The sequence below is a fragment of the Eptatretus burgeri genome, chromosome 17 (genome assembly GCF_056783735.1).
Source record: "Eptatretus burgeri isolate ZD-2024b chromosome 17, Ebu_testis_v1, whole genome shotgun sequence".
NCBI lineage: Eukaryota > Metazoa > Chordata > Myxini > Myxiniformes > Myxinidae > Eptatretus > Eptatretus burgeri.
In genome coordinates, this window is record NC_140977.1 from 1,872,181 (window position 1) to 1,893,188 (window position 21,008).

At 45.3% G+C, this 21,008-nt stretch overlaps 1 protein-coding gene across 1 annotated transcript in view; it reads right to left on the reverse strand.

Moving 5' to 3' along the window:
• LOC147009082 (uncharacterized) overlaps positions 1 to 21,008 on the reverse strand; it is a 66,872-nt gene that overhangs the window by 15,904 nt on the left and 29,960 nt on the right. The window contains exons 8-10 of the mRNA XM_085862977.1: positions 17,735 to 17,797; positions 17,388 to 17,441; positions 4,402 to 4,545 (exon numbers count right to left, since the gene is read on the reverse strand). Of these exons, the coding sequence (XP_085719103.1) occupies positions 4,402 to 4,545; positions 17,388 to 17,441; positions 17,735 to 17,797 (261 nt within the window). The remainder of the gene's footprint in view (positions 1 to 4,401; positions 4,546 to 17,387; positions 17,442 to 17,734; positions 17,798 to 21,008) is intronic.

Genomic DNA, 21,008 nt, shown 5'->3' on the forward strand with positions numbered 1-21,008 from the left:
GCTGCCCAAAACACATCCACCCTCTCATCTGGGTCATATGCTGGCAGGGTGACATCTGACTGATATGTGCAGAACTCTCTGCACAGCGCATCTCTGTTCTCTTCTGGGACAACAGATGCAGGGAGCTGTTCAACCAGTGTAAGTAGGCTCTGCATGGAAGCTGTCTTGGAGGAGGCTGGGTCCAAGATGACCGCATTCCTGATCAAAGGGTCCTGGAATGGGAATTTGTCCATCATGTAGGTCAGGGAACCAACGTAGAACATTCGGACCTTTGCTATAAATTTCGTCACTCCACTGGTCCCCTCGAGGGCGTTCTTCACAATGAGCTGCATTGCCTGGAAACCAACAAATAGCTCCCTGTTCGACTTCTGGTTGTCCTGTTCAGTGAAGTCCACATTCAAAACGTCCTGCTCACCCTGGATGACAGAGGGCAGGACCAGACAGGACAGGATGCTTCTGTAGAGCTTCACCATTGAGGGCTACAGGCGGTGGATCATAGGAGCCTCGGTCTGCAGAAGCGTGTTAAAGCCATCGAAGTTGGGCAGGACAGTATGCAGGAAGTGGATGTAAAGCTGTGCAGTTGGATCTTTGAAGAGTCTGACCAGCCTCTGCTCTCTAGGCCCACCTCTAGTCTTGGATGACCTTTTCCGCTTCTGGGGTTCCTTCCCTTGTAGAGGTGCATCATCATAGTCATCATCATCGTCGTCGAAGTGTGTCAAGAAGTAAGACCGCAGGCCATCCCAGAGATTCAGGCTTCTTTCCAGGCACTTGTGGAGACTCAGCCACCGAGTTGAGACGTTTTTTACCACTTTCTGTATGGTCACATCACAGAATACTAGCATGTCTCGGAGCAGATGTTTCCTTTTCGCACTCTTGTCAAAGTGGTAGTACAAATCAATGACAAAGTCCTCAGGATCAAAACCCTTCAGAGCCTTGCCACCTGCCTTGGCTGCCAGGGCGCTTAAGTGACACGGACAGCCCATCAGGTATATGTCTGTGTTTGTGTCTTTTTGGAGGTACCCCATGACGCCACGATGTCGACCAGTCATTACTGAGGCATTGTCCGACGAGAAAGCAATGCATTGTTTCAGGCTTAAGTCACACTTTCGTAGAGAGTCCTTTAATGCCGTGGCAATATTCTCACCAGTCGTGGAATTGACTACTGGCATGTCGAGAAATGATGTTGTGATTAGGCTCGTTATCTGATCTTCATGGGTGATCAAGACTGGGAAAAACCTGTCCTCATCATCACTGCTTCCATCCATTGCCAGGGTAAACATCAGATCATTCCGGCCGACATTTTGCTTGATGCGATCAACTGACTGACCCGCAATGGTGCACGAAATATGAGTCGCCTTGGTACGACCACATGCGTACTGACGCGCGATCTCGCTGTCGGGGAACATCCGTGGGACCAGCTTGGAGAAATGGTCATTTAGGGCCAGAGGCAAATTGTGCTCCATCAACAGTCCTTGAAATAAAACCTCGGCGTTGATTGACGTCGGCATCTCTCGCACTGGCTGGAAGGCTATTTTTGATGTGGTTGCCAGAGCGCAGGAGTTGCTCATGTGTTTCCCCATGCTGATGTGGTGACTCAAGTCGTTGTATCCTCCATGACTGATGGAGAAGTCTGATCGACACATATCACAGAAGGCATGTCCGTCTCCCTTACGCGAAGCCTTGATACACTTGAACTCTGTTGTCCAACTTGGCTTAAACTTGTTGACCCAGCGTGGGGGTGTTTTTTTTCTCTTCTGGGGTTTGCATTGTTGTCGTGCACTGAAGCGATGAGTACTCTGTTAACTGCAGTCTTTGATCATGAATGGAAAATGCCAATGGTGCGTTGTTTGGAAATGAATGCCCGCTGTTTCCTGTCGTCCCATTTGATTGGTCATGCTTAGTTTGGAAGCAATAACCAATCGCTGACGAGATAAGAAATCAAGGTCAGGCACGAGTTGTGTAGAATGTGGAAGCAGCCGCGTGTAATACGATCTTGGCAGTGAGAAACGAACGCAAAACTGACAAAACACAACTATTTTTTTTCCCAATAACACTGAAAAACAAATTTCAAAAATTTTTTTTTACTGGAGATGTGTAAAGTGATTAAGACTAATTTGGGTATGCTGATTTCAAAAATCATAACCGTTTTGCTGTATCACGTCAGGATTTTCAGGAACAGAAATATTCCCATTGCCTAGAAGTCAGGATTTCAATGAAATTTACATATGTCTTTAACATGTCTATTTCGTACAATTGTTGTTAACTTGTGTTATATTTCTTTCTTTCAGATAAAGATGAGTAGGCGTTCCTGTACCAATCATCCTGACAACTTCTGTTATGTCTGTGGTCGGTATACCAAAAAAGATCAACAGCGAAGTATATCTACAGCAGTGAAAATGAAGGCCGCCTACTTTCACTACTTCGGGTGTAAGGTGGGGGACCAAGAACAGAGCTGGGCACCACACATCTGCTGCACAAGCTGTCAACCTTGACTCAGTGGTTGGTGGGCAAGCGCGCGAGCATGCCATTTGCGGTGCCCATGATATGGCGTGAGCCGCAGAATCATCATGATGATTGTTATTTCTGCTGCACAAGCATCGCCGGCTTCAACAAGAAGAATAAAGGTCACATCAAGTACGCTGACTGCGTCTCTGCTCGTAAACCTGTGCCTCATGATGACGAGAACCCCGTTCCAACACCTCCAGCTGATCAGAACATAGCTGTAAGCAGTGGTGAAGAGGATGGTGATGATGAACCTTTTGAACCCGACACTCAAGAATCACACCTTCTGAACCAGGGAGACTTAAATGATCTTGTAAGAGATCTCTCGCTGTCAAAGGCGAAGGCAGAGCTGCTTGGATCAAGGCTGCAGCAGTGGAATCTACTTGAACCTAACACCAAGATATCCTTGTTCAGAGCACGTCACAGAGACATGGCTGAGTTCTTTGAGATGGAAGACACGATGACATTCTGCAGTGACATCAACGGTCTGTTGAAAGAACTTGGGTGTGATCACGATCCTGCAGACTGGCGCCTCTTCATCGACTCGGGGAAGAACAGCTTGAAGGCTGTTTTGCTCCACAATGGCAACGAGAAACCATCAGTCCCACTGGCTCACGCGTTCGGCATGACAGAGACCTATGAGACTATGCGGCAGCTGCTTGATTCCATCAAGTACAATGACTTCAACTGGCACATCTGCGGAGACTTGAAAGTGGTGGCGCTGTTGTTAGGGCTGCAGTCAGGCTACACGAAATACATGTGCTTCCTTTGTCTCTGGGATAGCAGAGACGACAAGAATCACTGGACGAAGAAAGATTGGGAAGAGCGAAAAGAGCATGTACCTGGTCGACACAACGTGAAGCATGTCGCCCTTGTCGACCCAGCCAAGGTTTTCCTTCCACCACTCCACATAAAGCTCGGCTTGATGAAAAGTTTTGTACGGGCAATGGATCTGAATGGGCGTGGGTTTTTATACCTCAAGGAAAAGTTTGGCATCACCTTGTCGGAGGCCAAGATCAAGGCTGGTGTCTTTGTTGGACCGCAAATCCGACAGATTATGAAGGACGAAACTTTTCCGACAACTCTAAACCCCAAAGAGCTGGCAGCGTGGAGGAGCTTCAAAGCTGTGACGGACAACTTCTTGGGGAACGAGCGCGCGGACAACTATGAAGAAATAGTGCAGCAGCTGCTGGAGTCCTTCAGGAAACTTGGCTCCAGGATGTCCCTGAAAATCCATTTCCTACACCAGCACCTGAACTTCTTCCCTGACAACTTGGGAGCAGTCTCGGACGAGCACGGCGAGCGATTCCACCAAGAGATTTCACTCATGGAGACGCGTTACCAAGGGCGGCACAACCCGAACATGATGGGCGATTTCTGCTGGTTCCTGCATCGTGAAACTGACACAGAGCAGCACAAACGCAAAGCCAAATGCCTAAAGCATTTTTAATTACATTCTAGTGGAGTTTTTCTGTAATTTCTATAATTTTGAAGCATTCATGATGAAATAAATGAATAAATGAATTTTTGTAAATTTCATTGAAATCCTGACGTCTAGGCAATGGGAATATTTCTGTTACTGAAAATCCTGACGTGATACAGCAAAACGGTTATGATTTTTGAAATCAGCGTACCCAAATTAATCTAAATCACTTTACACATCTCCAGTAAAAAAATTTTGTTGTTCAGTGTAATAATTTCCAAATGCGGTATGTCTGACTAATAAAATCGGTAGGCGTTGGGAGCTATAGAAAATCGGTAGGCTACCGCGCAAATCAGTAGGGTTGGCAGGTATGGCATTGAGACAAACTAACAGCAATGTGCCACACATTAAATGATGACAAGAGCAAACAAAACAAGTCGAATTGTGCTGTGTGTTCAATATGCAGCTCTGCTTACCTTCTTGCAGCTGAGCAGCATCACCGGGCTCCATGAAAAGAGAATTACTTGGTTCTTGCTTCACATCCTCATTGTTCAAAACATCTTGGGAAGTCTGAAGAAAGTTACTTTGGAAGTTTTCTCTCTTTGCTGGATGAGGTTCACCTACAAAGATGTTATGACAGCAAGGACAGGGATAAATTGAATCCAAACCAAGGAAAAAAAATTTTTTTTTTGAACACAAAATGGCCTCTTCTCCAACACAACACAAACTATAACGGAATGATAAAATAAACAACAAAAGTCTCACCAGTTTGGCAAATTAAAAAAAAACATTTTATTCTGATTTAAGAAAGCACTAAACACACACTGTCTTTCTACCAACATTCAACAATGAAAAAAACAAAGGATATAAATATGAATACTATTAAACATCCCTGCTTGGAAGGGTCACATGTCACAGCAAAAGCAAAATGGCAGCTATTCTTCAAGTGCAATGGTGTAACCAAATGCACGTGAGAGGTGGGTAGAGGCCCAGGATGTCAACACGTCTGCCCATAATTTGCATACATGCCAATGATTAAAGAGCCGCACGGCTGTACCAAATCTGACCTCACAGCTGTTACAAACTAATACAAATTAATTACAATAAACACCCAATGTACCCACAGTGGTCTTATTTAACTCCCTTAAAGGACTAACACTCTGGTAACAAGACAGATGGAGAGGCTCAAACCTGAACTTCACACCAAAATGCTCCGAAGGGGGCGCCACTCCAAGGGCTTGTCCGCATGCCCAGCACCACGAACAGCAGGGGCCCATGCAAAGAGAGCTTTAGTAATATTGTTGTGGGGCCGGGTCCCGGTGGCGAGCACGACCGCTCGGGGGAGCAGTAGAGTCGGCTCCACCGAACACCCGGAATTTAGGTCGTACCTTTCAGATAAATCCGAAAGGTCACGGGTCCCTTATCGGACCGAAGATCGCCAATACGTCGACCATGTGGTATAGGGTTAATTGCCAACTTCAATATACCTAAATACCCACGCAGTCCAACTACCAGGGAACCACACCCTCGGCAGGCCTCGAGCGGAACGAGCCGTTACCATGCTCGAACCGTGCGTAACCCGAGCGGATGGTTACCGAGGTCCGTCAGTCCAAATGCACAATTACAGCAGCAACGGCCTTCCTAATCCCCAATACGCACCGTGGCAACCCAATGGTAGAAAGGACAAGGACGAGCTGGTCCATTCAACAAGAGGGGAATTTATTCACAATAGTCAGGGGACGAGGGGAGCACGTAAGGGAATTGTTATCCGAATATAGCAAGGCAAATAATGTACAAGGGCGAGATACTTTTAAGCAATGTCTACTTAAAGACGGGCCCACACACAGACACACCCCCAAAAGAAATGATGGCCGCGGCCTTTATTGATACCCCCAGCTCGGAGGGAAGGTGAGCTGGATGTAAGAGCGTGTCTTGGACACCTTCCTGCTTCGTGCAGTTACACAGACTTCGAACCCACTGGTGGGACTCAAACCCACGACCCGGAGTCCAGGGCCCTCGTCCCTGGCTGCTGCATGTTCGGTCGCCACCACAAAGGACCGTAGATCGCAATCGCCGTGATCCCACAGAACCCTCGTCGACCACCACTCTGCCGTCGCCGCGATCACCCGGTCTCTGTCCTCTCCTCTTTTTTTTTTTTCCTTCAGGTCCGAGCGATTTCTTTTCTCAGCCCGCTCGCCTCCAATTGGATGGTGGGTTGTCAGGCGACTCGTGGCGGCCTCCCGATTGGCCGGGTCATCTCAGGCGATCCGCTCGCCGTTCGTGATTCGTCTGGGGGGACGTGGCGAGCATCCTCGCGGCCCATCCCCCCTGAGAGGCATTCCTCCTCCTTCAGGCGACGTGCCTCCGGATTGGCGGGAACGCGGCGTACATCGCTCGCGCTTTGCCCATTGGCTGAGGTGTCATGGGAAAGTCACCCTCTGTGAGTGATTGGACAAGGGGGGAGTCGGAGCTGAGGCGATGAAAATCTCCACCCATGTACGTGGTCGAACGCAAGTGGGTAATGGCGTCGGTGTTGTTGTCGAGGTTGTTGGTGATGTAAAAATCCTATCTATAAAATGACTTTGTAGCACCCGTACACTTAATTCCCATTAGACACAGGGGATGGATTCTAACTATACACATCTACTTAACAAAATAACTGAGCTACGGGGACTCTGGCTGTTGTGTGCGATGGGTTCCAGATTCGTAACAATATAGTGCTGGTGGAGCTGAACAAGGAACTGAGCCAGGGGTAGAATCTATGAAGCAGGGAGTCAAGAGCAGAGAAAGCCCAAGGCACAGAAATGGGGAATTTTTATAGCGGTCCTTTTTATAGCTTCTCACGGGGCTGCACCAACTGCCTCCTTGCACGCGCTGATTGGCTGCTCACAATGGCACTGCCTTTCCCCTTATGTGGGTGCAGTCAGTTCTGGAGGCTTCCATCCCACCTGACTGCATGGTGCACCCCCCCACCCCCCTTCCCTGCGAGGTTTTGGGTCAGGATGGCTGCCATTTATTATACAAGGAAAGCACAATGACAGATTGCAATGGGGAAAACCACAACAAAGTTGGGATATAGGTGCGTTGACACAAACAGGTTGTGATGGAAGATGGAAGGGAACTTCACTAAAATAAACGTCACTGCCTGTCATACCGATGATGCACAGTGCCTTCAGAAAGTATTCACACCCCTCGACTATTTTCACATTTTGTTGTGTTGCAGCCTGAATTTAAAATGGATTAGATTAAAAAAAATTGTCACCGATCTACACAAAATACCCCATTATGACAAAGTGAAAACATGTTTTTACAAATCAATTAAAAATGAAAATCTCAAATGTTTTGCACATCGAAGGGGAAGATAGGCAAGTACTTAAGGCAGGCACGCTGGTCTTGATTCAACACGATGGTGTCGTGTCACGCAAACGGCTGATACGGCACAGGACGAAGCCGAGAGGATGGCAATGAGACGCGATGGTGGGGAGATGGTGTCTGGGGTGTCTCATCGGTCCATACCAGGAGAGCAATGAAACAGAGAGAGTGCACATGTGCACACAATCGTTTTAATCTATTCTTTGAAACTGTTCACGGTTGGTCTTTAATGACCCCTCCACAGGACGGGAGTTAGTGCTTTGCTACTGCGTCTGCCCGCAGCCTTCTGGGGCATCCTTGCAGCTCTTAAGGCTACTGATCCTGTGGTCATTTTGCAAGCCCTCAACCCTTACCTCTGACAGATCCCTGTTACAAGCACACCGACCAAGCTACAGACACTTTTCGATCTTCGTCAGTTCTATTTAAGTTATTCCGGACTTACATCATTTACTTTTCACAACCAATATTTGATTTACGTTGCCAAAATAAGGAGTAACATCATCCAAACTTTCTGGAGTTTTTGACTTTTTTTTTTTTTCAAGACGCAGATACATTTTCGTGAGTTCATGTTCGTGAAAACAGGGTGTTTGGCGATGCAGTGCGAAAACTCACTGCACAGCTTAAACGAGAACATACAGTACAGTACATACGGTAACTATACACTTGGCAATCATTGTGCCCTGTTCAGATAAGAGTGTACGTACTGTACAGTACGTTATTGAAGCACCACGATAAAATGACTGCAAAAAGAGCAGCAAAGAGTGTTGACCTTTGTGAGAAGAAAAAGTGGAGGAAAATGATAAATTTAGAAATGCAGTTCGAAGTGTTTGGTTGGTATGAAGCCGGCGAGAGGCCGAGTGAAATTTCCCAAGCATTAAACTTAACTTTTTCTACTGTTCAGACAATTAAAATGAGTGAAGAAAAGATGAAGGAATGTGCCCAGAGTGTGACTTAATGGAATGCAACGAAAATAATTAAGCAGCGGGAGAATTTCGCCTGCAGGATCGCTGGGTTTGCTGTGATGGCGAGAACAGTGGTCATGGCAACCGTGGTTGGGTTCTCCATGGAGAAATCCCTGGAGTAAGGAAGGCAAAAGAAATTAAATTAAAGATTCAATCAAAAGAACAGTCAATTTAACGGGAGGATTACAATGAGTAAAGCAATGGGAAAAGTGAACTTCGGGTTCAAGAGAGGATTGGAAAATGTTTACAGTAGCTCCAAAGCAATGCTTGCTGTAAAAAAAAAAACAAGCTCAAATGAGCTAAGATCCTCGTCCTCTTAATGATAACGTCATAAAAACGAATATGACGTCATTGTGATGTCTCAGGTTTGCGATAAATTATCTGTGCTAATGCCCCGCTTGATCCACGCAAACAAAATTCAAACAGCTTGCCTAGTTTCGGAGATAATGGTGTTGGTGATTTCCATTAGCGGCGATATTATGACGTCAACTTTTTTTCGAGGAAGAATTTCCAAAATCAGAGATGGTTACTGCCTGCACGTGGGCTTTCTGCATATACATGATAAGTTTCACGAAGATCCGATGAAAACTCTGGGTTGTGAAACAAAAAATGTCAAAAAATATGAATGACGTCATAAAAATTGATATGACGCCATAGTGATGTATCATATGTGTGGTAATTCATCTCTGCTAATGCCCTGTTCGATTCCGGCAAACAGAATTCAAAAAGCTTGCCTAGTTTCGGAGATAATTTTTACCTCGGCGATTTCCATTAGCGGAGATATTTTGACGTCAACTTTTTTTCTAGGAGGAATTTTCAAAATCGGAGATGGTTACTGTCTGCGCAGGGTATTTTTACATATTGTTACGGCGTCGGGTTCGGCCGCGAACGAACCGCTCTGACGGAGCCGTAAGTCGAGTCGGCCCGACCGATCGCCCGGAATATAGATCGCCGCCGGGATAAGTCCGAGTCGACGGGTCCTTGTACAAGAACCGAAATACGCCAATGGGCAGATCACGTGGGGTAGGGTCGATTGCCAATCTTCAATGTACCTAAATACCCATGTGATCCAACTACCGGGGTATTCCACCCTCGACGGAACTCGTACGGATCAAACCGCCGAGGCGAGGCTGTCCCGTGCGCGATTCCGAGCGGCTCAATCGCCGAGAACCGTCGGTCCAAATGTCCCCCTTTTATGGCAAACCAACGGCTTTTACTCCCAACACATGAAATGCTCAGTCAATGAAAGAATCAACACGACGAGCTGAAAACATATAACAATTGGGGTATTTATTAATAATAATGGGGAACTAGGGAAGCACGAAAGAGCAGAACTATTCCGACTATACGAAATGCAATGCAAAGATTTACAGCACACAAAGCACTTAACAATTTCCTACTTATGAGACGGGCCCACGGACAGACGTACACACACACACACAAGTAATGGTGGCTGAGGCCTTTAATAACAGGCTCCAGCTCGGAGGACAGGTGAGCTGAAACCCAGAACCTATCTCGAACCTCTCCACCTCGTGTGGTCTTCAAGTTGTTCAGACCTGAGCTCCAGCGAGAGCGAGCTGGATCCAATCGCCGTGAGCCGCGATCCTTCCCGAGTTCCCGCGAATCCTCCCGTGCTTCTCAACACGTGCTGGTGAGACGAGGCACCGATCCTTCCCGTCGATGCGTCGCTTCCCCGAGGAACGGCTGTTTTTTCCTTCCCCGTCGATGCGTCGCTTCCCCGAGGAACCACCTCCAAGAAGAGGTCGATGAGTCGCACCAAGCCGGGAACCAAAATGGAGAACACAGAGCTCCACGAACCAAGAAGAAGAAGAAACCACCACTCGCAGCTCGACTCTCTTCCAAACAAGACAGCTCTCCAAAAAGCTTTCAAAAGCCTCCAACCCTAATCAGAGTCAAGCAGGACCCAAAGGTCTGCTGAACTACCACTTCTGCAGAAGCAAAAAGCTTCCGAAAGCCTCAACCCTAACCCAAGCCAAGCAGGACTCGACAGCCTGCTGAACGACGCAGCAGAAAGCCTTCACAAGGCCTCTCCCACTTCCAACACAAACAAAGAAAAGGATCTCCTCTTTATCCTTCTCCGCCCCCCTCCCCCGCGCACGGCGTGATTCATGCCCTCGTGATCCATCCCCCGCTCAACCACGGATGGGAGGGAGTTGTTGACATCATGAATCACGGGACGGCAGGGCTCTTCTTCCTCTTTGCAGAAGAGGGGGAGGGACGTCTCTATTGTTCGCTCTCTAACTATTAAATCGATCCGCAGCGCATCTAATTGATTTCTGAACATTTAAACAATGGAAGGTGAGCTATCGAGGGAACAAGCACTGATCAACATAGCTGACTAAAGGAGCCTGTATGTTGTGTGCAATCAAATTCCCAAATTCGTAACAATATATATGCCAAGTTTCAGGAAGTTTCGATGAAAACTGTAGGCTGTGAAACAAAGAAATCCACAAGAAGAAGATGAAGAACAACAACGTGAGTAAGACGTTGTTGTTCTGCATGAGGACAACAACTAACCCTAACAGCATGGAGGATCCATGAGGATCCTCCATGAGGATCTAAAAATACAAGAAAGCAGTGCAGAAGACTCTCCTTAGCTTCTTCGTGAAGGTTGAAAGGCCTCGAGCTGATGAACCCACAGCATCAACATCCTCAACTTCTCTTACAACATCAACACCAACTCAATCACCAAGAAGAAATGCAAAGAAGAAGCCAGCATGTCTTGTCATGGAGTTGTTAGGCATGGAGGAAAGGGCAGACAACCCCAAGCCTCTGTCAAACTATTTATCAACACCATGCATCCCCACAACATGGCAGGATGGCCAAGAGGTACGCACACTCACTCCAAGCTGTCTAGCCTGGGTTCAAATCTCATCCCACCGATAAACTGTCATCCCAATATTTCACAGGCAGGGTGATTCATCAATGTGTGTGCTGTCCCTCAGATGGATGATAAACTTGGCATCACATCTGCCAGAATTAATTATTCAAATTAAGGTTTTCAACTTGGTGTTGTACCATGAAACCCAGTCATTCACCGATTCAACATTTGCGACTGCTTCTACTTTCACGGCCCCTGTGTTTCAAGGATTCACAGTTTTTGCGGGCGCATAAACCATCTCCCACCAGCCACGCATGAACCACTTCCAGCCACACATAACCAACCTCCTACCCAGCCGCATACAACGCAGCTCTACATGCACAGAGACCACCTCCAGCCACGCGTAAACCATCTCCCACCAGCCATGCATAAACCACCTCCAGCCACACATAACCAACCTCCCACCAGCCATGCATAAAGTAGCTCGACATATGCATAAACTACCCTCAGTCACACATAAACCATCTCCCACAAGCCACACGCATAAAGCACCTCTAAAACAATCTCCCACAAGACACACACATAAACCACCTCTCGCCACACATAACCAACCTCTCACCCAGCCACATACAACGCAGCTCTATGCGCGCATAGACCACCTCCAGCCGTGCATAGACCACCTCCAGCCACGCGTAAACCATCTCCCACCAGCCGTGCATAAACAACCACCATCCACGCATAAACCACCACCAGCCACACACATAAATCAGCTCTAAAACAATCTCCCACCAGCCACATGCATAAAGCAGCTCTAAAACAATCTTCCACGAGCCACGCATAAAGCAGCTCGACGCCACCATAGACCACCACCAGCCATGCATAAACCATCGCCCACAAGCCACACACATAAAGCAGCTCTAAAACAATCTCCCACAAGCTACACACACAAACCACCTCCAGCCACACATAACCAACCTCCCACCCAGCCGCATACAACGCAGCTCCACGCGTGCATAGACCACCTCCAGCCACACATAACCAACCTCCCACAAGCCACACACATAAAGCAGCTCCAGCCACATATAACCAACCTCCCACCCAGCCGCATACAACGCTGCTCTACGCCAGCATGGACCACCACGAGCCACACATAAACCACCTCCCATCAGCCATGCACATAAAGCAGCTCTACGTGCACATAAACCATCCCCCACCACCATTTGTCATTCTACCCACCCCTACTCCATCTACGCAAACCTCCCGCCAGGCTACCGAGTGAAGCGTGTCCTGGGTCGCATTCTTTATTCTCATCACGCTGCCTTGACCCGCTGTGATTCCTCGTGCTCGTGGCCTTTTTGCACTCATCGTTTGATCATGGGTCCAAAGTGCAAGAGTAGTGTCTGCTCCCAAGATGCAGAAAAATAAGTCATGAGCCTAATAGGCCAGTCATTTTAGCCTCATATTTGGCCAAACTTGGAACAAATTACAACAGAATTTTTTCCACCACAATGCATTTCTTTGAGGTCCCTAGAACACCATACTAAAAGTCCCAAAAAATCCCTATAGGGGAAAGACGTCTAATTTGCATAAATCCAAGATGGCTACCAAATTCAATATTTCAATATATTTTTATTGTATTTTTTCAGCTTATCAACTACCTGACAGAAAGGTCCCCTTTTGTTGAGAATGAGTCACTGTTTAACATAGCTAATGGCATGACAGCCCAGGAAGGAGTCAACGTTGAAAGATCAAGAGAAATTGGAGAAAAGGTTCTCTCCTCAATGTTGGGCAAATCTGTAGAAGCTTTCAAATTCCGCAAAGCTGACCAAGCAGTCACGTTAGCATCACGATCAACTGTAAAGGTCTTGGGTAAATCTGTTACTGTAGATCCCCAGCTGTTATTTCAGCGACTGATTACTGTTTGAGACCGCTACCAAGATGTGCCATCTCTGTTCCAGTATGAACTCTGTAGTTACCCCCCTGCATTGTTTGAATCATCTTGTCTCCCTCTGCAGCCAAAGAAGGCAGTCCTTGCGGATACCCTTTGGAAAGCTGTGCCAGAAGAGCAACGCAAACCCAGCGGAGATGTCCAGTACGTTCTTGATGGCGGAGCATTGCTTCATAGAGTGCCATGGCCTCGAGGATCTACTTTTGAGAGTGTGAGCCAGCTATATGTTAGATATGTGACACAGAAATATGGTCCTGCTGCCATTGTGTTTGATGGATATAGCGATGATCCAACGATTAAAGATGCCACCTACCTTAGGAGAACAGCAAATTGTGCAGGAGTTGAAGTGCACTTCACAGGTGGCATGGTTCTCCAATCTAAGAAAGAGGAGTTTCTGAACAACAAAGCCAACAAGCAGCGCTTCATATGCTTTGTAAGTGACAAACTGGAAAGAGCAGGATGCAGCGTTGACCATACGAAGGACGATGCTGATGTCCTTATCGTCCAGACAGCTGTTGCATCTGCCAGAAGCAAGGATACTGTTGTAATAGGAGATGACACAGACTTGCTAGTTCTTCTGCTTCATCATGCTGAAATGAATGCACACGAGCTTTTCTTGAGATCTGAGTCAAAGAAATCAGCTCCACAACAAACCAGATCATGGTGCATCAAGCAAACAAAGGGGTCACTAGGCCCTCACATATGTGATCATATCCTCTTCATTCACGCCTTCCTCGGCTGCGATGTGACATCACGTCCATTTGGATTGGGGAAAGGCTTAGCTGTAAAGGAGATAAAGAAAGCGAAATTCCGTGAACAAGCTGAGGTCTTCAACTCTGTAGAAGCAGCAAAAGATGAGCTGGTGGTAGCTGGAGAAAAGGCACTTGTATCCCTGTATGGTGGTGGAGATGAACGACTCGACGCTCTATGCTACAGAAAGTTTTGTGAGAAAATCTCCAAGGGAAAATCTCACGTGGAGCCCCAAACTTTGCCACCAACATCTGCAGCTGCCGTTTATCACAGCCTTCGTGTTTATTTCCAGATAATGCAGTGGAAAGGAACAAACAGAACTATGAAGCCAGGAGAATGGGGCTGGCATGTCGTAGATGGTAAATATCTACCTAAGCAGACTGACAAATCTCCAGCACCAGCTGAACTACTGAATGTCATATGCTGTGGCTGCAAGACTCAATGCAGCACAAACAGGTGCACATGTCGTCACCACGGCCTCCTCTGTAGTGATGTGTGCACAGAATGCAGAGGAATAAGCTGCAGGAATTCTGAAGCACCAGACTTAAGTAACAATTGATAGATATTACCTGCACAAGAGGTGTAAAGAACAGACATCCTACAGTAAGGGCAATCTAAAAACCAAAGTATAGTTACAGGGGCAGGACTTCAAGGGGAGCATCAGAAGTGGCTTGAATTAATAAAAATAAAATGTGGTATTAATAGATTATAATTTTTGTAATCCTTTTATTGCAATAATTCATAAAATGTGGACACCAAGCCCAGGTTTCATGTCTTTCAACAAGGTACAGGGCATACATTTAATTGATGTAAGAATGACTCAGAAAGAAAATAGTGAATGACTTTTTTATACTTAATTAGAAGTGACATTTTAGTTGATAATGAGTTCTTTCAATGTACATCGATGCTTTATTAATCGATGTGCCCACTGTCCATGTTAAATATTGTATGATAACAGGGTGACTGATGATTCTACAATGCCTTTTATATGATTGCTGTTGTACATTCCACACCATACTTCGATATTTAATCATCCAGTAACCACCGAATCCATTCATAACATATACAAAATTGTAAAATTTTAAATTCAAGTAAAAACAGTGTCGCACTTCTTTGGTTGAAATTTCTTTGAAATGATTGTTGTTAGTTTTCATAGAGTTTCCCATATTTAAATGAAAATAATTATGATTGCTATAGCGCCCTCTTACCCACAATATACTGAAGCTCCCCTTTAAATCAGATGATTATATCTTATTTCTAGTGGTCTCTTTATATCATCATGCCATGCAACTCTTTTGGTGCCATAATTTGCTGAAGTAAAGAGATTTTCTTTAACTAAAAATTAATTTAAAGATTATTTATAATTAAAACCAGCCTATAATAGGATCAGCATATGCATTCGGCGGCCATTTTGAAAATATGCTAATTAATATGCAAATGAACCTGTCATCAAATCAAATTGTAACCTTTTCCAAATGAAAGCCCAAGGGCAAAAACCCCACTCTAGAACTTTAAAACATTCAAATTGCCCTTCTACAAGTCACATTATACCAAATTATTGAATTTTGGCGGACATTTTGGATTTATGCAAATTAGCCGTCTTTCCCCTATCAGGATTTTTTGGGACTTTTAGTATGTTGTTTTGGGGACCTCAAAGAAATGCATTGTGGTGGAAAATATTCTGTTGTAATTTGTTCCAATTAAAAGTTAAAATGACTGGACTATAAGCCAGAATGTGGAGCTGCTCGACCAGCTATCAAGAGGTGAGAGTGTGGCCTCTGTGGGCAGGCATTATGGTGTGGACGAGTCGACTGTCCATGGAACAGAAAACAATGGAGAAGGCATTAAAATGTGCAGTTAGAGGATAATGTCCAGAAAAAAAAACGTGACTTTAAGTGGACCTCTGATTCGTGAAAAGGCAAAGCACATACACAATCATCTTGTTGGCGCATGTGGTGCTGCAAACACGAGTGATGCGGGTACAAGCAATTCACTTCGTGATGCAGGTAGGAGTGACCCCAGCAGACCACGAGGCAGCTGAAACTTTCCATGCTCAACACACGCAGCTCATCGATGAGAAGGGGTATGTACCAGAGCAGGTCTTCAATGCAAACGAGACTGGCCTGTTCTGTTAAAAAAAATGCCCACGAGAACTTTCATCTCAAAGCGAGAGAGGACAGCATCGGGGTTCAAGGCTGCAAAGGACCGGGTATCTCTTTTCTGTGCCAACGCCAAGGGGAACTGCATGATCAAACCGACAATGGTTGTATCGTTCCCTAAACCCACGTGCTCTGAAGGGCAAAAATAAGCACACTGTGTCCGTATTTTGGAGGGTCAACAGAAAAGTGTGGGCTGTGGGTAACAGCTGCCATCTTCATGGATTGGTTCCACAATTGTTTCGTCCCAAAGGTGGAGAGGTACATGGCAGCAACAAACCTCTCCTTCAAGGTCCTCCTGCTGGTGGACAATGCTCCTGGCCACCCCGAGGTGCTGAAGGTGGCCATCCCAATGCCGAGGTAATCTTCCTGCCACACAACACCACCTCCCTGATCAAATAACTCGACCAAGGGATAATTTTGATGTTCAAAACATATTACATCCGCCGCACATTCCATCGCATCTTGGATGCTCAAACTCACCGTCGGGAAATATTGGAAGGACTTCAAGATAGCGTACTGCATCAGCACCATCAAAGACTTGATGGATGAGGTAAAAGCCTCCACCATCAACGCTTGCTGGCAAAACTTATGGCCACAGGCAGTGAACAATTTCAGAGGTTTTCCCTGACACCACGGAAGAGAGGAGGAAATTGCCAGGTTGACACGGGAGATGGGAGGGGAATTTTTTGATGACATGGAGCCTGCAGAATTTGAGGAACTCATCACCTCGCATGGGGAAGAGCTGACTGTGAAGTTGGAGGCCGTCATCAAGGTTTCTGAGGAGGAGGAAGGCACTGAAGAGAATGAAGAGGTGGGCGAGGCCCAACCTGACCATCAAGGTCCTGGTTGAGGTGCTGCAGGATACGAGGGTAGTTTCTGGCAGGTTGAAAAATGCCGACCAAATGATGGAGCGGTACCTCCGGTTCAAGAGGGAGTTTGCTCCCGTACAAGGAGCCACACAGAGACCTGAGGACTCAGCAAAAAAACTGTCGATTACCCATTTTTCTATTTTTGCTACAGTCCCTCCACCTCAACACCATCAGCACCCTCACCTGCATCCCCTTCGGTGCACGACTCATTAGCACTCTCACCTGTGTCCTCCTCAGAGGAGTTCACTGGATTCTAACTCATCATCATCACATCAAAAGTTATGTCGTATCATATATAAAAATCGGAAACTAAGAACTACCTGTTCTTGTGTTTTTTATTTGTAAGCATTTTAAATAAAACTGTAATGATGTACATTCGTGTTTATAAAATTATTAAATTCCCCCTTACGAATCACGAACCGCCGGGAACCTCACCCCCTTTTTCCCCAATGAAACAATGCCCCGACATTGGCAGCATTTTTCAGGACCGCAAATATCGGGCATTGTAAAACATGTACATGGGCAGTGGAAGAAGCCATTATCAGAAATGTAAACATTACCTTTAATGGGACAATCCACAAGTTCAGGATCAACGTTTGGCTTCTCATCAAAATCTGTAAAAACAAACGATGACCCTATCACATCTCTACATTATCGGGATTACATGTTGGTAACCGAACGATTCAGTCGTAAACCTCAGTGCATGCATGTTAACCCCAAACATCTCGAGTAACATCATGGACGATGCCTCAATGTGGACAGCAATCTCGGAATCTTAACGAGCTTGGCATTCGAGTTTCAACACTGCCTGTTAGCAAGTCGAGCAGAATCTCTCTACAGAACAACCTCAACTACTACGTAAACTCATCATTGTCCGGAACAAGTGGATTGTAGTTGTGATTCAAACCTTTTTCTTCAAAGGATGAACTATCGAAAAACTCGGACTTCACCTCCACCTTCACAATAAAATCTGAAACAGAAACATCATCCGATGGAAAACAATTTGTGAGTTTCTGAACTGAAATAAATTTTCTACATCGAATGGAGTTAGAAAATGTTGCAAATGAATTTAAAGTAGTACAAGGTAATTAAATAATACATTTTCTCTCAAAATCCAGTTTACAAGTGGATTAAAATGTTGAGGTTGTCAAGATAACTCAGTGTTAGCGTACCAACTCTTGAACTGTCCAGGATCGATCTCTGAATGAATACAAACAGTCAACCGAAGTAGTTTGCACACTAATTACCTTCGTCACTGAAGGTGGATGGAGGTTATGTTTTCACCCCTGTCTATTTATTTGTCTACGAGTCGGATATATGAAAAAAGTTATGGACAGATTACGATGAAAGTTGGTGGATGTGCTGGGTGTGTGACAAGGATGAAACGATTCGATTTTGGTGAAGATCTGGATCCCATTACATAATTTTTCAAGTGATTCTTCACCATTGAGAGATCGGGCCAAAAATGATATGTCGAATGGTCTCAAAAGTTACGAATGGATTTGGACCGAACTTGGGAGACAGCTTGGGTGTGTCACAAGAACAAGCGGCATTAGATTTTGGTTAAAGTCGAGATGCAGATCTGCCCTCTGAGTGGGATACACAACTTAAACTATTCAGCTGGGCAGAGGTATGTGTTCTACTGAGTGCCATTTCAGGTTGTTGTTTTTTGGGGTGGGGGGTTTTAATGCATGGTCAAGGCTCATGGAAGAGCTAGAATACAGAACAGATCAGGACACAACATAACAAAGGGAACAGCAGGAGAAAGGAGAAACGCCATCAGCAGGGTGGAGGGAGAAAGTAGACGGAGATGGACAAACAAGGGCTGCAGGTAATGATGAGGGGTCGGGGATGCAGTTTAAAATGTTGTTCGCTTCACAATTGGTTGCATTCGCTCGAATGAGAAGTATCTTTGGAGGAATCAAGTGATTCGCACCATTACAAGATAAATACACGTAAATATGAAGTAAAAAAAAGCTGTTACCTCCAAATAAAAAGTCCTTAAAGAGAACAGGCTGCACAGGCACCAGTTTGTTAAACAGACCCTTTTTATATGGTAAGTGAGGGATCTGATGTAAGGGGTAAATGGGACAGAGTTTACAAGAGCCATTTTATAGTGCATGTTTGCATAAGCATGTGTAATTAGTGCAATTAAAGAGTTGGTGTTGAGTAGTGCTTAGTGAGCTTTTGTCTTTCCCTCCCAAACGTCTGTTTCTCAACCCTCAGCACTCAGGCAAGTATAAGGGTACCAGACATGCTGAGTGGTACCAAATGACGGCATGTCTGAGCACCGCCCAATCAGCACATCCCACGCATGAGCTCAGTGGGCCGAGGGAATTAAATAGAAGAGCAACCAACTTGGGGATACGGCAGCTTCTGGGTGGCAGTCTTCACGAGAGAGCTTCTGGAGGGCTTCCGCATTCTCGCTGTTCTGGTGTACTGCCCTCCGTGCTGCATCGTGGCCTTTAGTGATACCGTGCATCTTCGGTGACCCCAAGGTGTACTCGGGTCTCTCTCTCACCCTCCGTGGTTGGCGTGTGAAGCGCACAGTGGAGGGTACATGGTGGACGACAAGCTGCCCGGGCCACTGTAAAGACTCTTCACGATGTGGCGAGCATCGTCTCAGCAGGCTGATTCACCGGTCGTCGTGTGTCTTGAGACGCCAATTCACACGCAAATTAACAGGTGGCCGCACAGACCATTCGTCCCTTCCCCACCCAGCAGGTGCGTCGGTGGTTGAAGACCTGTGACCGATAGAATATTCACCTAGAGGGTTGAAAGCTCATGTGGGAGCTGCAGCACAAATCATGCAACAGGTGGACAAATACACGAGATAACATTAGGATGTCACGTTTACAGCTCTTCGTGAGGGTAAACTACAAACCGTGAGGGCGATGGCCTCGCAAATAGCCGATTTAAAGCCAAATCTGGTGGTTAACGCACCCGAGTGGAGAATGCACCAGCATGTTGAACAACATCTAAACTTGTCAAAAATTTAGACCGAATTTAGACCCAAAGAGAAAAGCCAATTTACCGAAACAGTTTGCAGGCATGAAAAGTGCCAGGAAGACGTGCACGCAGGCCTTGGATATCAAGAAATGCACTTCATTGAAGCACGACACAAACACATATCGTTACCCTCATAACAAAAGTGCCTAAGTTATTTTTTTCCAGTTTTGAGAAAAACACAAAAAACTGCAGCAATTCTTCATCAACGAATATTTATTCACTATTTCTTGTGCACAAAGTTGTTAATGGAAGCTGAAGAAAACACAAATCTTGTTACTCGTTATTATGATTATGTCATGGCTATAGATGACTGAGACAGGAAATCTCAAAAACTGGAAAAAAAAATGACTTAGGCACTTTGTTATGAAGGTGACGATATGGAAACCACAGTTTGTTTGCGCCTCTTGGGGTGTATGATTTTTATTATTATCATTATGAAGAAAATCATAGTTTGTACCACCCCCCCCCCACCCAACCACCTCCTTCCAAATTTCCAGTTTTTCATTCCTGAGAGTTTGCTTGTTTCCACTTTGTCCACCCCATGCATTCTCCCATTATTTGTCCAAGTCTCCCTCTGTTTTGTCCTTCAACTCTGCTGTTGGTGCTCCTCCCCACTCACCCCCCCCACCCAAATCAATCAATATCTACATACATATATATATATATTTATATATATATATATATATATATATATATATATATATATATATATATCTATATATATATATATATATATATATATATATATATATATATATATATATATATATATATATCTCTCTCTCTTTCACGTTGTTGTTCTTCGTCATCATCTTCTTGTGGACTTTTTTGTTTCACAGCCTACAGTTTTCATCGAAACTTCCTGAAACTTGGCATATACATGTTAAAAATACCCTGCGCAGACAGTAACCATCTCCGATTTTGAAAATTCCTCCTAGAAAAAAAGTTATGACGTCAAAAATATCTCCGCTAATTAAAATCGCCTTAAAAATTATCTCCGAAACTAGGCAAGCTTTTTGAATTCTGTTTGCCAGAATCGAACAGGGCATTAGCAGAGATGATTTACCGCACATATGATACATCACAATGACGTCATATCAATTTTTATGACGTCATTCCTATTTTTTGACATTTTTTGTTTCAAAACCCAGAGTTTTCATCGGATCTTCGTG